The 16342-nt window shown below is 41.9% G+C and overlaps 1 protein-coding gene across 1 annotated transcript in view; it reads left to right on the top strand.

The window, feature by feature from the left end:
* MAGI1 (membrane associated guanylate kinase, WW and PDZ domain containing 1) overlaps nucleotides 1-16342 on the top strand; it is a 253203-nt gene that overhangs the window by 114105 nt on the left and 122756 nt on the right. Inside the window, 1 exon segment of the mRNA XM_077760232.1 lies at nucleotides 9292-9411. Coding sequence (XP_077616358.1) covers nucleotides 9292-9411 — 120 coding nt within the window.

The raw sequence follows: 16342 nt of genomic DNA, 5'->3' as shown, positions 1-16342 counted from the left end.
AGGAAAATAGATTTGAAAGGACACAAGGATGAAGATAGATGCATGTTCTTTTATGAGAAGAGATCTTTTGGACTTCTGTCCCCAGATCCTTTTGGATACTTTATGTTAACTAGCAGTGTTGGTGATACAGAACCTTCAGTAAAAGGGAGTGGTTTTTATTTAAAAATCCAGGAAGATAACATGTAGTACACAGTCTGATGGCTCCACGGTTGGATGCTGTGCCTCACATGTAAGGCACAGAGAAAAATTGCTTGTGTTTCAGATATTTAAGGCTGTGGTCTGCATTTATGGATATGTTGTTTCTAAATCTGGGGCATGAAGAGATTTACATCCTTCTTGGGGGCCACCTGGGTGGCTCAGTCGGTTGTGCGTTGAGCATCCAACTTCAGCTCAGATCATAATCTTGTGGTTTGTGGGTTAGAGCCCTGCATCAGGCTGTGTGCTAACAGCTCAGAGCCGAGAGCCTGCTTCAGATTCTGTGTGTGTGTCTCTCTCTCTGCCCCTCCCTCCCTAAAATAAATATTTTTTAAAAAGCAAAAAAAAAAAAAAAAAAAACCCAAACATTCTTCTTATGATTGGTCTGTCTCCATAAGAAAAAGGGACCTAGTCATAGAAAACTGTTTGCAGTGGCACGTGCAGTGAGATTTGTATCTCTGGGCTGCTGAAGAAAGGAAAAAGACCATTTACAAATGACAGCCAAGGAGTTAGGACCTTTTCGTAGAGGGTGAAACCATAAAGACTGCTTAGCTGTAGCACCTGTGTTCACTCCATTTTTATTTTGAAACCGAGGACTGAAATAGCTAATAGACATACAAGCTCCTACCCACAGGAAAGCAGGCTGCATGGCATCCAAAGAATGATGTAGGTTTGACTTTGATGGTATTTTGCATGGATACCAAATAATCTATTTAAATCCTAAGCACAGAGATTCTTCTCCATGGGTCGATTTCCAAGCAGGTTGTTGAAATTCACATCTTGGGACCCAAATCAGAGTCTGTGGGAATCAACTCCTTGTTTTTTCTCAGATGCTTCCTGCAGCTAGAATCGGTCATCTGAGGCTCATCCAGGGCCCTGAGTATAGCCATTTATATTATTTCCATTAAAAATTTTTATTACTTACAATGTTTATTTATTTTTATCATTTCCAGACTTACCTATATGTGAGGAAAGGAAGGCCAGCAAGGTTCAGCAATCTAAATTCTTAAGACGGTAAAGTAATGGACACAGACTTGGACCCTTGAGCCCCGAACCTCTGTCCCAATGTTTCCTCAGAGGTTGGAGAGCTGGTTATAGTGGTTCTCAATGATTTTACGATGATGGGAGATGATTTAGGCATCTTTTTAATGCCTAAAACTTGTTTTTGCATCTTGATGCTACTCAAACATTGAGCAGCTGCCTTTCTTTATAATTTTTGGAAAATCCTCACAGTTCTGTGAAGTAGAAAGTCTCTTATTGGTGCTAATAGGTCTCTAACACCTTTCTGATGTGTGTTAATCTCCCCTTTGTAATAAGAGAATGCAGACCTCAGGCTCATAGCATTAGGCTCTAGATAAAATGGAATGGGTTTATTTTCTTTTTACTGCAATTATTTTTAGTCACTTACTGTTTATGGCAGAATGAAACCAATTCTTGACTTGAGGTAATGCTAAATGTCTTCTTTTTTAAAAATAAATTGTAAGTAGTCAGAGTCACCCTTCATGGTATATATAGTTCTGTAGGTGCTGAGAAGCATGGAGTCATCCAACCACGACTGCAGTCGGGATACGAACAGTTCTGTCCCCCGATACCCCTGTGGTCAACTCTAACTCACACTTGCCAACCACTGGTGTCTCCTCATTCGTCCTGCAGTTTTGCCTTGTAGAGAGGAGCAAATAAATGGAAGCGTACAGTACGTGGCCTTTTGAGTCTGGCTTTGCTTTCACTTGGCACAATGTATTTTGAGATTCATCCAAGCTATACCCATCTACCGTCTGCAGGGACTTAGTACAGTCTATGTATTCACCAGTTGAAGAAAATTTAGTTTGTTTTCATTTAGTTTGGCGTGATTGTGCATACAGCCACTGTAAACATTTGTGTATCAGTTTTTGTGTGGACAGAAGTTTTCGTTTCTCTCAGATAAATACCTAGGAGTGTGATTGTTGGGTCACATGGTGGGGATTATGTTTAGTTTTGTATTAGAATGACCAAAGTCTTTTCCCACTGGCTGTACCATTTTGCAACCTTACCAACAATCTACGAGAGTTTTAGTTGCTTCGTACTTTTGCCAACTTCTGGTATTGTAAGGTTTGTAAGACTATTTTAATAAGGGGGTGCCTGGCTGGCTCTGCCAGTTAGCATCTGACTCTTGATTTCGGTTCGGGTCATGATCTCACAGCCTGTGAGTTAAAGCCCTACAGTGGGCTCTGGCCCCACAGCTTGGAGCTTGCTTGGGATTCTCTCTCTCCACTTCTCTCTGCCCCTCCCCTGCTCTTTCTTTCTCAAAAATAAATATATAAACCTATTAAAAACCCCTAATAGGTGTGTAGCTGTTAAGCATTTCTTTTTTACATGAGTATAGTTACATTTTTTAAAAAGCGTTTTGACTTGAAGGGCAAATATTGAGTAACTCTTACTGCTTGTCCTGAAATATGGCAAAAATTGGGTGAGTGGTAGGTGACTGAATGAATTTGTAGAAACAATATGTTCAACTATGCTTCATCTCCATCTGCTAAAAAAATGAACAGCACAAGGGTCTCGTGGATAGCTAACGAATATCAAGCAATGCAAATAATTGCTTTTAATATGGAATAATCTTTCCTTAATGTTGAAGGGACTATAATTTTTTAAAGTCTCATTGTTGGATTTTGATAAGCAGGACCCAGATTAATTTAACAGCAGGTGAAATCATTGACTGTTAACAATTTAATCTTAGTAGGGTAATGATTCTTCTATTAGCAATCTGGCCTTGAGACCTTTTGGACAGATGGTGAGTGACAGTTCGCCTGAAACCCTAATGATGCTGGGAATATGAGGCGGGAGGAAACAGCATGTCATCTACAGGCCTTAAGATTTTGTTTGCTACCCCAATTGGATACTTCAAGAGAATTTGCAGATTCGAAAGAGAGAACTAATGAGCTCTCTCTCATCGGTTTTCCTTTCTATAGCCATGGTTTATGGAGTTTGATAAGGAAAGTCACTTTCTGATTTCCTCAGCAAGGGTCACTCAAGCCAAGTACACTAAAAGTTTATGAACCATAAAATGTGCGTAAGAAACAAGCAGCCACTCATACTTTCAAAGGTGGACTTCCGGGGGCATTGCTAATTCATACTGAGACATTCAGCAGGGCATAGCTCGAATTCATTTGTTCAGTTATGATCAGGAGGTGGAAAGGTTTGATGGTACTGACTACCCGGTGAAATTCTGTAGGCATTTAAACACTGTTCGTCTAAGTGACGAACAGATTGAGGTTTAAAAAATAAAATCAGGCAGAAAATTAATAGCACCATCTTCTCAACTCTATATGTAGTATATTTCTATTCATTAACTAAAGGCAAGTGCTATTGACATCGATGCTGGCTTTCTATGTGATGGGACACCTTGGAACATACTGTTTGTTTGATTCACTTGGACCCTATGTTCTTCTGCACAGTTTTGCAAAGACTTAAGTTCCTATGGATGATAGTTGAGTAGGATACCCAAGAATCAGATTGTTCAGGATTCCTGAAATACTCATTTTATGCAATGTGTAAAATGCCAGAACCAACTACATACCCATCAGTACAATTCAGAGTATGAGAGGTATTTAAAGAAATTATCATGTTGTCTCTGTTCATTTCTGAACCCACCTTCCTGAGGTTACCTCTGCTAAGGATTTAGGATTATTCTACCCACTTAACTATTTCTGAACTCAAAAAACATGCAGCATCTATAGGGCTTCCTTTTCTATTTTTCATAAAATGCTGTGTTAGTTTACATAGTATCCTGTGACTTGTTTGTATCACTCAGCTGAATATCATAGACATTCCTCCTGGTAACTGTGCGTAGATCTCACTGTTGTTTACATAGTGAAAACGTTTTCCTGAGGGTGAATCTACCATATTCTGTGCAGTCATTCCCATATTTATGGGCACTCAGGTTCATTTTGGAGGACTGCTTTTGCTTTGGTCTTCCTGTTTTGTTTTTGCTACAAACCCTACTGCCACAACTATCTAAGGAGATTTTTTTTTTTAACATTTATTTATTATTGAGAGACAGAGGAAGACAGAGCATGAGCAATAGGAGGGGCGGGCAGAGAGAGGGGGAGACACAGAATCCAAAGCAGGCTCTGACTGCTCAGAGCCTGACATGGGGCTCAAACCCACGAACTGCTAGATCATGACCTGAGCTGAAGTTGGATGGTTAACCAACTGAGCCACCCAGGTGCTCCAAGATTTTTTTTCCTGAAGAGACCATAGCTCTTCCTGGCTTGCTTGTTACATGACCTTGAAGCAGCTCCTTTCTTTCTCTCTGACTCTACGCTTCCTCATCAATAAAATGAGTATAATAACGGTCTTTACTTTTACATTTCTTATAACAAATACAGGAATATCGAGTGGGTGCTTAACATTGTCTGGGACATAATGTAAGTATCCAATTAATGGATGCTATTATTCCTTTCCAACTGTACTGTTTGATGATCTCTCACTCCTGTTTTTTGCTTGTTTGTTTTTTGCAGGCAAGGAGGTGCACACTGTGCTTATTTGCTTAAATCTAATAACTGTTAAGATATTGTTGGCCTGATTTCTGGCTAGACAGGCAGAAGGCAGTGTTGGAGGCTGTAGAAAACCCCTGTTTGTCAGCCTGGTGATTACTTTTTTTTGTAATATGCTGTCCCTGAGGAACATGATAGAATTTGTTTTACTTCTCTTCTGCCAGGAAGTAACCCTTCTGGCTTTGTTAGAAGTGTGGCTTGTAATAATTGTACCCACCCCAGATGGCTCCTGAAAACCCTTTGAAATGCCATCTGCCAGGCGTGTGTCCAGCCGGCAGCCTGTCATTCTGCTAGAAGAAAAGAGGAGGCGGGGTCCCCTCCCCTGCCCTTTTCTCCCTCGCGTCACTGAATGGAGCCTGGTCATGCTGGCCCAGACCCAGGGCGGGTTGCTCAGAGGATAACTGGAGGAAACCTCCTGCTAGCCTGCAGAGTAGAAAGGTTTTGTCTGGGTAATAAACCCTGAAGGTTTTGTGGGTGGAGACTAACCCGCCCCCCACCTCCTTCCCCTGCAGCTCAAAGGCCAGCAAACATATTTATTTACATGGGAGAAGAGTATCTCCTAGTTTCATTTTTTTCCTCTAAACTGTTGCATTTTTGAAGCTCTTTTGTAATTTTGAATCCTTTCAGGAAATTAAGACCCAGGGGTGACTGGCGTTTAAAGGAAGTCTGACAAATTGGTTCTGAAAACCTGGCTGAAAGAAATGGCGAAGAGAAGATAGCTACAAAAGTGGGGCAGGGGAAACCCACCGTTGTATGGTTTGGGAAGACTTTAAAAACCCAGCAGATCTTTCATTTGGTTTTCTTTATCCTCATCTCTTTTGGGGGGTGTGGGGGTGGGGGATAGATTAGGTTGATGGAATTGTGGAATGGTGGCTGAGTGGGAAAGGTGACGTACAGAACACATTTAGGACAGACCCCTTCACTGCAGGTTTCAAAGAGTTTCTGTTCTTGGCCCACACTGGGATTTCCCAATATGATAGAGACTGTTGGTGTTTTCCAAGTAGCCAAGTAGCTTTTTTCACTTGGCTCTAAGACATCACACCCTCTTCCTTTGCTTCTTCCTGCCTTGCTGACAGCTCTTAGTTTCCTTTGAGGATTTTTCTCAATTTCTAAAAATGACCGGGTTTTAGCGTTCAACCCCAACCTTTTGGCTTCTTTTTCTTCACACACTCTCCCTAGATGATCTCAGTCTCTTGCCTTCAAATGCCACTGCCTTACTGATCACTCTCAATTTTGTGTCCCAATCTCCAGTCTGATCTCCGGACTTAACCTGGTCAGCTGTCCATAGCCTTCCACATCTAGGTGTCTAATAGGCATCGCAAACTTGACATGTCCCAACGTGAACTCTTAATGCTTTTCCCCTAAGAACCACTTCCTCCCCTGTCTTCTTGATGTCTCTAAAGGGCACCAGGCCATTTGCCCATTTGCCCAGGTTAGAGAATGGGAGGTCAGTCTTTATCCTTCTTTTCTTACACACTCCATCCGCTCCATCAACAAGTTCTGTCTTCAAAATGCAGACCTAGTGTGGCTTGGTGACTTTAATCTGTCTGTCCTGTGGACTTATCACAGCTATTTGTAATATTCACCATGGATGGTAGAAATCTGATTGCTTCACACACACACACACACACCCCCCACCTTGCTATTCTTGTCCCTGCCCTGATTTTCTCTCACATGGACCCTGTAATGGCCCCCTCACTGGTCTCCTTGCTTCTCTTCTTCCCACCTCTTCCTGCTCCTCTGCCCAAAGCCTGTTCTCTGTCAAGCTCTATGGTCTTCTTGAAATGAATCATAGCACCACCGTGCTGCAAACCTTCCCGTGCCTTCCCATCTTCCTTAGGATAGTCTCTGCTGTGGATTCCCTGAGCTGTCCCCCTGCCTTCATTTCTAACCTCTTCTTCATCATCCTGTCCCAATTATTCTGCCCTTCCCCCAACATACCGAGCTTATTCCTGCATCAAAGTTCTTGGCTTTTCTCTTGCTTTCCCATCACTTTGGCACGGCTTTCAACTTAGGGGGCACCTCCTTCACCTGGCTTTTCCTAATCCCCACCTAAAATAGCTTCGCCACCCCCTACCTTGCTTCCTTCTTCCATTACTTTAAAAAAATTTTTTTTAATGTTTATTCATTTTTGAGAGAGAGCGAGAAAGAGAGAGAGAGAGAGAGAGAGAATGAGCAAGGGAGTGGGTGTGAGAGAGGGAGACACAGAATCGGAAGCAGGCTCCAGGCTCTGAACTGTCAACACAGAACCCGATGTGGGGCATAGAGTCATGAACTGCAAGATCATAATAGTCAGCCACTCAACCAACTGAGCCACCGAGGCACCCCTCTTCCAAGATACTTTTAAACCCTTAGCCTACATTGCTCTGAGGCACTTTAACCTATGTTTCCTATGGACGAATTATTTCTACCTATAATTATATGACAATTAAATGCTAATACACATAAGCACTTTTTCTTCCTTCATAGTAAAATATAAATTCCATTAGGACAGGGGCTTTGTCTTGTTCACCCGTGTTTCCTCAGTGCCTGAGCTGGTGCTGGCTTGAATTGGGAGCTCAGTAAATATTTTTGGAAAAAAAAAAAAAAAAGAAAGAAACATAATGATAGATGTAATAATATTGTGTGCGTGTGTGTGTGTGTGCGCGCATTATTTGAACTATAGCATTCTGTCAACTCATTTCATTCTGACAATGATATAAACTATAATATGTGCTGACAGTTACTGAGCTAAGCCTTCTAAAGGGTTTATATCATTCAGTACACACCACACACCTATAGTGTAGGTACTGTTGTTATCCCTGTTTCACAGATGCGGAAACTGAGGAACAATAGAAGCCAAGGAACATGCCCAAGCCCACAAAGTTGTTGGGAGGAGTGGCAGGCCTCGAACTTTTCATCCCCACCGCACACACCTGCTCATCAATAGTACATAGTATTCTTGATGTTTCTGGAGCACCTGTTCTGCCCCTGACATTGCAGATTGCAATTTAAAGCTTGCAGTCTACCTAAAGGGACTTGGCATCCCTTGCCAGGGGACCCAGAAATGCCTACTTAGGAGATGGTACAGGAGTAGACTTCTGGACACAAGCCGCCCTCTTTACCAGAAAGCTTCAGCCTGTGGGACCCGATAAGCACACACGTGCAGTGCAGCCATACTATGGACACGCTGCAGCTATTTAAGACACTCAGATTTCAGATATTGGAAAAATCAGACTCATTTAAAATTTACTTACCCAGAGTTAAATATGCAGCAAATGTTGAGATGTGTGTTTTTTGTTTTTTGGAGGTTTTTTGTTTGTTTGTTTTTTGTTTTTTGTTTTATTTTGACTCAAAAGGGTTCTGGATCACCACTTTGGTGTGTGGACATGTTCATTCATATAGGCAAGTGATCATAGAACATTAGAGTCACAGGGTACAAACAGTTGCTTACTTAATTGCTTTAAAGTTTTCAGAATTGGGTGGAAATCCTTGCATACTAAGTTCCTAGGAATACAGAAAAATCCCTGCTTATTGTGTAGGAAAACATTGACCTTAAAATATCACTGGTGATGGTGCCTTGCTAAATGAGTTATGCAGATCCTATCTCCAGACTTGACTGTAAGAGCAGAAGTCACATGATGTGCTGTCTTTTGGTCTTTCTTGATATTTAACATAGGTTTCTAGTACACACTACTTAATGGCTTCTTGGTTGGTTTTCTTCTATTGATTTGTGTGTAAATCACATTCCTTCCACACTTTTGGTTGAGATTAAGCTAAAATGATAGGTCTGTAGCCTAGCACCTGAGCTAGGTGACTTAAATGCCCTAGAGGCCCTATGTTATTCATAAGAAGAATTGTTATGTTTGTCAGTCATTGAGAGAATGACCATATTAATTCAAGAGGAGAATTTTCTAGTAAATTCAGTGTCCCTTCTTTCCAGTCAGAACTTATGGGTGGCCCCTTTTCATCAAAGATATTAATTACACAGGGAGCAGCAGCATTTTAAACCCTGGGAGATCTCCATCCACCGATCTCGGGTAATTGGGTTTCTCCGGTGATGTGTTTATGCAGTGGTGTCATTTTCTTCAAAGGGCTTATTACATTGAAACTTGCCGATGTACGTCAGAACACAAGAATTGTGAGGCCTGTGTTAAAAATATAAACCCCCCCAAAAATATATATATGTATAAACCCCTTCGACTCTGAGCTTAAGGTGGATAACTTCTTGGTAGTTACTGGAGCCCGAAAAGCTGCTGATTATGACTGCTGTCTGTATCAAATCCAGTTTACCTTGTTCATTCAGTGCATTTTAAGAAATGAGAAAACTCACCTCAGGCTACCCAGCTGTGCTTGGTTTGCTCTTGCTCCCACGTGAGGGTCCCCAGCACTAAAGGGTAGAAGCGAGGATGATGTGCTGTTAGAAAGAAGTTGCCTTGACCAGGTCCTGGGTCTGGACAGATAGGGGGGCAGTCCTAGGTCCTTCAGCCTACCTAGCTGGTTATGTTAATTACACCTGAATGGGGAGCTTCCTGTTTGCATTGACTGACGGTGTCTCCTGCATTTGTGTTGTTGGCTGCAGGCACAACCCGATCTCCGAGAGAAGGAGAAGTGCCTGGCGTGGACTATAACTTTCTGACTGTGAAGGAGTTCTTGGACCTCGAGCAGAGCGGGACCCTTCTGGAAGTCGGCACCTATGAAGGTGAGTGTGTCTGCCCAACATTGNCCCCCGTGCTTTAGAGGATCAGGGCCATCCGGGCACACGAGTTTGTAAATAGTGGAGTCTAATCAGCTCCAGGAGATTGCAGCTCACCTAATATGACTGATAAAGTGTATGGAGTAAGGTTTGTGGAGCTCTTTAAAAATACTTTTTGAGGTTTTTCTTCTCCAAGAGTTTTCTCCTTTATTTAGTAATTTAAATGTGTGTGCATGCATGCATTGTTTTTCAGTATGAGCATGCATGGTATTAAAAAGAAGAAGAGTGCCTAGGTGGCTCGGTCAGTTAAACGTCTGACTTGGGCTCTGGTCCTGACCTCACAGTTCGTGGGTTCGAGCCCCGCGTCGGGCTCTGTGATGACGGCTAGCTCAGAGCCTGGAGGCTCTCTTCGGAATCTGTATCTCCCTCTGTCTCTGACACTCCCCTGCTCATGCTGTCTGTCTGTCTGTCTCTCTCCTTGAAAAATAAATAAAATATTTAAAATAATTAAAAAGAGGAAGAGTGCCTGGGTGGCTCAGTCAGTTAAGCATCTGACATAGGCTCAGGTCATGATCTCATGGTTTGTGGGTTCAACCCTGCGTAGGGCTCTGCTGACAGTTCAGACCCTGGAGCCTGCTTTGGATTGTGTCTCTCTCTCTCTTTGCCCCTCCCCAACTTGTGCAGGTGCATTCTCTCTCTCAAGAGTGAATAAACATCAGAAATAAATAAAAATATTTAAAAATTAAAAAACCAAAGAAGTGGGGAAAGAGTCATGACCAATCACAAAATGTGACCTTTCAGATATTGTTGTAAACTTGAAGGAATGGAATCTCATGTTTTACCACTAATTGATTTTTAATGCATTTTTTGAGTACACCATATATGCATATGGTTCATGAAACATAATATTTCAAAGTATTAAGTAATCTCTTTCCTAAACCTACCTTTATTTGCCTAGTTTTACATTCTCCTTTCTGTCAAGATTATATCCAGTGCCATTAGTTTTTGATCACCCTTCTGAAATTTCTTTAGGTAAATACAAGGGTACATGTGACTGTGTATATATAAGCATGCATGTTTTCTACATGTGTTTTTATTTCTCCCCTATTTTACACAAAAGGGAGTATGCAATACATGCCGTTTGGTACCTTTGTCTTTTATCTAATAATATGTCTGATAGTTCTTTGCAATGCAGTAATAAAACTTGTTTTCTAAATGGCTGTAGAATCTCTTTGTATCAGCATGGCTGTGATTTATTTAACTAGTTCCCTCTGGATAAATATTTTTAATGATTCAAAACACTACTGAATTGAATAACAGGGATATAAATCATTTCACATATGTGCAACTGTGTCTATAGGTTGAGATCCCACAAATGGCATAGCAAGGTCGAAGCCAAATGTGGGGAAAAAATTCAACGTATGCTATCTGAACCCAATATTGTAGCTTGATTGCTCTTTTGAGTGTTACTATTTGAGACAGAAGAGCATAATATGATACTATTAACTAGGTCAGATTATGAACATGGTCAAATTATTATGATATGTCTTTATAATCATTTTGAAATTTGGGTTTATTAAGTGATCACAGGGTCATTTTCTTTTTTTTTTTTAATTTAAAAAAAATTTTAATGTTTTTTATTTATTTCTGAGAGAGAGACCACATGAGCAGGGGAGGGTCAGAGAGAGAGAGAGAGGGAGATACAAAATGTGAAGCAGGCTCCAGGCTCTGAGCTAGCTGTCAACAACAGAGCCCGATGCGGGGCTCGAACCCACAAACCGTGAGATTATGACCTGAACCGAAGCCAGGCACTTAACCGCCTGAGCCACCCAGGTGCCCCTCACAGGGGCATTTTCAAGAGTAGACTTAAAAACAAAGGGTACATACAAAGACTGTTATTTTATTAGGGATATTGTAGCTTTGATGTGATAAAGCCCCTGTTGCAGGCAGTGGCTAACAGTTAAGTAATGGCCCTGGGTCTTAACGTGCGCCGATTGTTGCTTGATATTTTTTGGAGGGGGAAGGGACAGAGCATTATCTCTGTACCTACTGCCTATTTCCAAATTGTGAATATACATTGGGCTGTGTTTAGATGTTAATCAAACTGCTGATTGTGAATTCAGAAATACTTCCCGTGAGGAGGCACCTGGGTGGCTCAGTCAGTTACGCATCCGACTGCGGCTCAGGTCATGATCTCACGGTTCGTGGGTTCGAGTGCCATTTCGGGCGCTGTGCTGACATCTCAGACCCTGGAGCCTGTTTCGGATTCTGTGTCTCCCTCTCTCTCTGACCCTCCCCTGCTTATGCTGTCTCTCTCTCAAATACAATAAACACATTTAAAAAAAAAAAGAAAGAAAAGAAAAATGTTTCCCTTGAGTATTGCTAATTATCAACTGTCTTAGTTTCCTGGAAGTGTTGGAATATGATTGGTGGTTAGGGGACTGGAAGAGAATCTGAGAAAGCTCAAAGCAAGGATAATTCACTAAGGCCTAGGAGTGAGGTGAAGGAAAGGGGGACTAAGTGTATGTACTCTGAAATTCTTCAAGGTTGTCTTGCAAATGTGAATCTAGTTGAAAATTCAAGTGGCCCAGACCAGATAAAGTGTGAATCCCGTTTCATTAGCAGAAAGTGAATTGTCCTTATTTGAAGTCAGTTATTTATACCCATCTGGGGAGCTTGAATCCCCTAATATAAAAAAATACCCATTTCCATTTTGGAAAGTTTAAGGGTGGGAGTCATGCACTACCAAAGAGTATGTGTTGTGTTGAAACAGAAAAGCATGTTGAGTAGACAACAACCTATCTGGGAAACAAGGAAGCCAACCTCTTTCTCTTGAGTTGTTTATATTACAAATGATATATGGGTGGAGTCTGTTGGTTTTCTCATTTCATTTTATCGCTTTGACAGAGGTAGCTATTATCACCAAATATTTAGATGGGAATGCTGAGATCAAGTAGCAGTTAGGAACATTTTGAAGGTTCAGAGCTGGTGCTAGAATTCTGAAGCCCAGAACCAAACTCAGCTCAGTTTGACTTCCAGATCTCACACTCTTTCCCGAAAACCCCAAGAAAAGAATATCCTGGATATAACTAAAAAGACATAGAAATAGCTCATCCATACTTTAACCTAACTTCGTGCTGGGTAGCAACAGGGAAACGTTTTTGAGACAGTGTCTGATCATCTCACATGAAGCCATCTTTCTGTGCACGTTGGTTTCTCTGTCGTTTTGGAGTTGAAATTTCTTATGCCCAGCGTTAATCCATTCCGTTTTTCAGGCTTTTGACTGTTCAGTGTTTGTCAGCCTTTGACCTTTTAGCTGTATAATTTCCCTACCATATGAGACAGCTCAGACTTTTTTGGAACCAACTGAAGTGTATTATGTTGACTCTTATAAGCTGGAAGCAAAATGGAATTTTTATTAAATGCCAGCTGCTGTCACAGGAATAGGATTGGATGGATCTTCAGAGAACTTCCCCTGTCTCTGCCTCCCTTGGACTGGCCCGATGGCAGCCGTCTCTTGGACCCTCACAGGAACACAGGCTGGGCCGCAGCCCTGCCCGAGATCGAATCTCAGCCCTTCTGCTGTGAGGCTGTGTGCCCTCCGGCAAGTTGCTTAATGCTCCCCGTCTCCATTTTCCCTTTGGTAAAATGAGGATAATAATAGTGCTTCTTCGTAGGTAGGATTAAATGAGAGAGTAATTGGAAACGGCTGAGCACAGTGTCTGACACGTGTAAGCTCTCCGTCAGCGTTAGCTCTTACATTTACACACACGGCTGATCAGAAATTGCCACCCTGGTGGTTTCCCTCCCCCTTTCTCCTAGTCAGTAAACCAGCGCATTTGCCAGTAAAACATCTTTATTTACTTCCCAGGTGCTCACCATCTTTTTTTCTGCTCAGAGTTTTTCCTCTTGGTCTGTCCTGGTTCTAGAGAGAAAAGTCGAGGATAACAACACAAAAGTCTTTTTAAAAAAAAAAAAAAGAAAAAGCTTATTTATTTTTTTAAGTAATCTCTATACCCAGCATGGGGCTCAGACTCTGGACCCTGAGAGGAAGGGTGGCATGCACCTACAACTGACCCAGCCAGGTGCCCCCATAAAACAGACTTCGGTGCAACACACTTTGATCATTTTAAGTAGAAGTAATTAGTGTACATAATGGAAGACTTAATATAGTGAAGACCATAAACGTATTCAGTCCAAGTTGCTTCCCTTCCTCCCGAAGGAGAACCACTGCCAAAGAATTTAGAACAGAGATTTAGAACACTTAGACACACAAAGCCTGCAGGTACGTACCCTTGTTAATTTCTCTCTTCTTGCCCTTCCCACTTCACAGTACTTGGAGATCTTTCTACATTACCCTGTACAGTTCTACCTCCTTGTTTTAAAACACTACAAAGTATCCCAGTGTATGCTGACCCACCAGTCCCCTGCAGGTGGACATTTAGGATGTTACCTAAATGTCCTGTTTTGGGTGTTTTGTAAACATGGTTGTAGTGAGCTTCCCTGCACAAATATCTCCTTACGCTCTTCTGAATATAATTCTACAGAAAGTTTCGGGCCGTGCAGTTTTAAAGCAAGCCCTTCTAGGCAAACACGGTTCCCTTGACCAAGTATTTATTGAGCATTTGCTTTGCATCACATGTTGTTCTAAGGCATGAGATGTGATGTGCAGGACAGAAAACCAAAAGCAGCTGTGCCTTTAAAGATGGCTTGTGCTTTCTGTGATTTATTTTTGCCATTACTCATCCAGCATATACCCTGTGCTGGGTACTTTTCAGAGTGGGTTATATATATGCACCAACTCACTTCATTACCCACCAGTCCTATGAGGTGGGTGCACTTGAGTCCCCATTTTACAGAAGAGGAGAATGCAACCCAGAGAGGCCAGTTATCTTGTCTGAGTTCACGTGGTCAGCCAGGAATAGAGCTGGGATCCAGTCCCAGGCTGCCTGGCTCTAGGGTCCATCCTCTGCAGCCCCTCAGTCTTAAGAAACTAAAAACTTTGAAGAGAAGTGATGCGTGTTCTGAGAAGGGAACTACAGGGTTCTCCAGAAGCATACAGCAAAGGCACTGCATCTAATGTCACATCAAAGTGGACCCCCATTGAGGAAGTGACAGTTGAACTGTAGCTTGTCAGGGCACCTCATGGGTGCAAGTGAGAGACTCGGGGACATTGTTTCAGTTTGGAAGTTGGCACCGACTTCACAGCCTGAATCCAGAGAGAGGAAGTGGGATGAACCAAGAGAATGCCAGAACATTGGTCCTAGAGAAAGAGGGGCAAGGAACCATCTTCTGTTTCCTTTAGAACTAATACAATCCAACGAATCTTCCTTCATTGATGAAAATGTTCAGTATTCTGAGCTGTACAACATGGCAGCCACTGACCACGTGTGGTTATTGTGACTGAGAAACTGAATTTTAAATTTAATTTAATATAAACTAATTTAACTTTAAATAGTCACATGTATCTGGTGTCTTCCATATTTTACAGTGCAGCTCTAGAACGAAAGGTTCTTCAGGGAAGGGTAAGGACCTATTCAAGAAGAATCTTCCCTTCTCATTCGGCTGATTTGATTTATTTTTTATTGTTGTTATATACTTTTAACATTTATTCATTTTTGAGAGACCCAGAGTGAGCAGGGGAGGGGCAGAGAGAGAGGGAGACACAGAATCCAAAGCAGCCTCCAGGCTCTGAGCTGTTAGCACAGAGCCTCACACGGGACTTGAACTCACAAACTGCAAGATCATTACATGAGCTGAAATCGAGTGCTCAACCAACTGAACCACCCAAACACTCGTCATTCAGCTGAATTCAGAGAGCTAAGCACGTGTTTCAGAGTTAAGCTCCTTTAAAAAAGGATAATTTTGAATCCTCCCAAAGAGGATGTTACTACAGAGCAGTGGTGATCTTCTTTTGTGGATATATTCAGTGACGTGTGAAATGGCAGACAAGTAGAGTGAAACACTAAAATCTCAGGGCCCAGTGACTGTCAGCACACTCCTTGATGTACAATATTTTTTGGGGATTTAGAGTTGCAGCGTTCTAGGATTGTAAAGCTGGAAATGCAGTACAGTGATTTTTTTTCAGAAGACAGAACTGAGATCTAGAGAGAGACAGTCTAAGACACTAAAGGGAATTGAGACAAAGCCTGGACAGAGCCTATCCCCCAAGTCATGTCACAGGCAGGACTCGATGCCACTATTTCCCATGTCTACTTCCTGGAAATAGATCCCTCTTTTGTAGACTGTATTGCTAGTTTGTTTTTTCAGTTGTTTACTCATTAAAAATAAAATGCTGAACAAAACCAGATATGATCATTGTCTTCCTAGGTCTTAGAGTGCACATGGCACATAATTCATATAATCACAGAACGAAATCTATACTTGTGAGTGTTCAAGGGCCAATAAAGAAGACTGTAGGTTGGGGAGATTTGATCTCTCTGGAGTTGTGAATAGCTTTGCCTGTAGAAGTAATCACTGAAGTAAGTTCTAAGGGTTAAGCTGGTGTTAGGTTGCTGGATTTAACAAATAAAAATATAGAATATCCAGTGTTGAGTTTTATCTGGCAACCGTACTTGGAGTTGGATTTGGATTGTGTTGGTAGTGTGTTTAATGATGAGCTGACTGAATCTTGAGATTTTTACGTGATTAAAAAGCTGGACTTGGCAATGCATCAGTTATCGTTAGAAGGAGGTAGAAGATGAGGAGGTGGAGTAGTCTTCCTAGAATGAAGACTTAGTTGCTGCCTTATATAACTGGATAGATGCTGGTACATCTGCCATGATGAGAAACTTTGGAAAAGGCCAGGGTTGGTGGTGGGGGTAGGGGCTGCATGATGAAACTTTCCGTGCCTCACCAGCTCTAATGCTGAGAACTGCATTTACACCAACAGAGTAGAGGTCTCCCCTGTCTATATAAGGAACCCAGCCGTCATCCC

This window comes from Crocuta crocuta, unplaced genomic scaffold (assembly GCF_008692635.1).
Source record: "Crocuta crocuta isolate KB4526 unplaced genomic scaffold, BGI_CrCroc_1.0 scaffold213, whole genome shotgun sequence".
Taxonomy (NCBI): domain Eukaryota; kingdom Metazoa; phylum Chordata; class Mammalia; order Carnivora; family Hyaenidae; genus Crocuta; species Crocuta crocuta.
The sequence above is the reverse complement of the archived record's forward strand: the minus strand, read 5'-3'. Positions and strand labels throughout refer to the sequence as shown.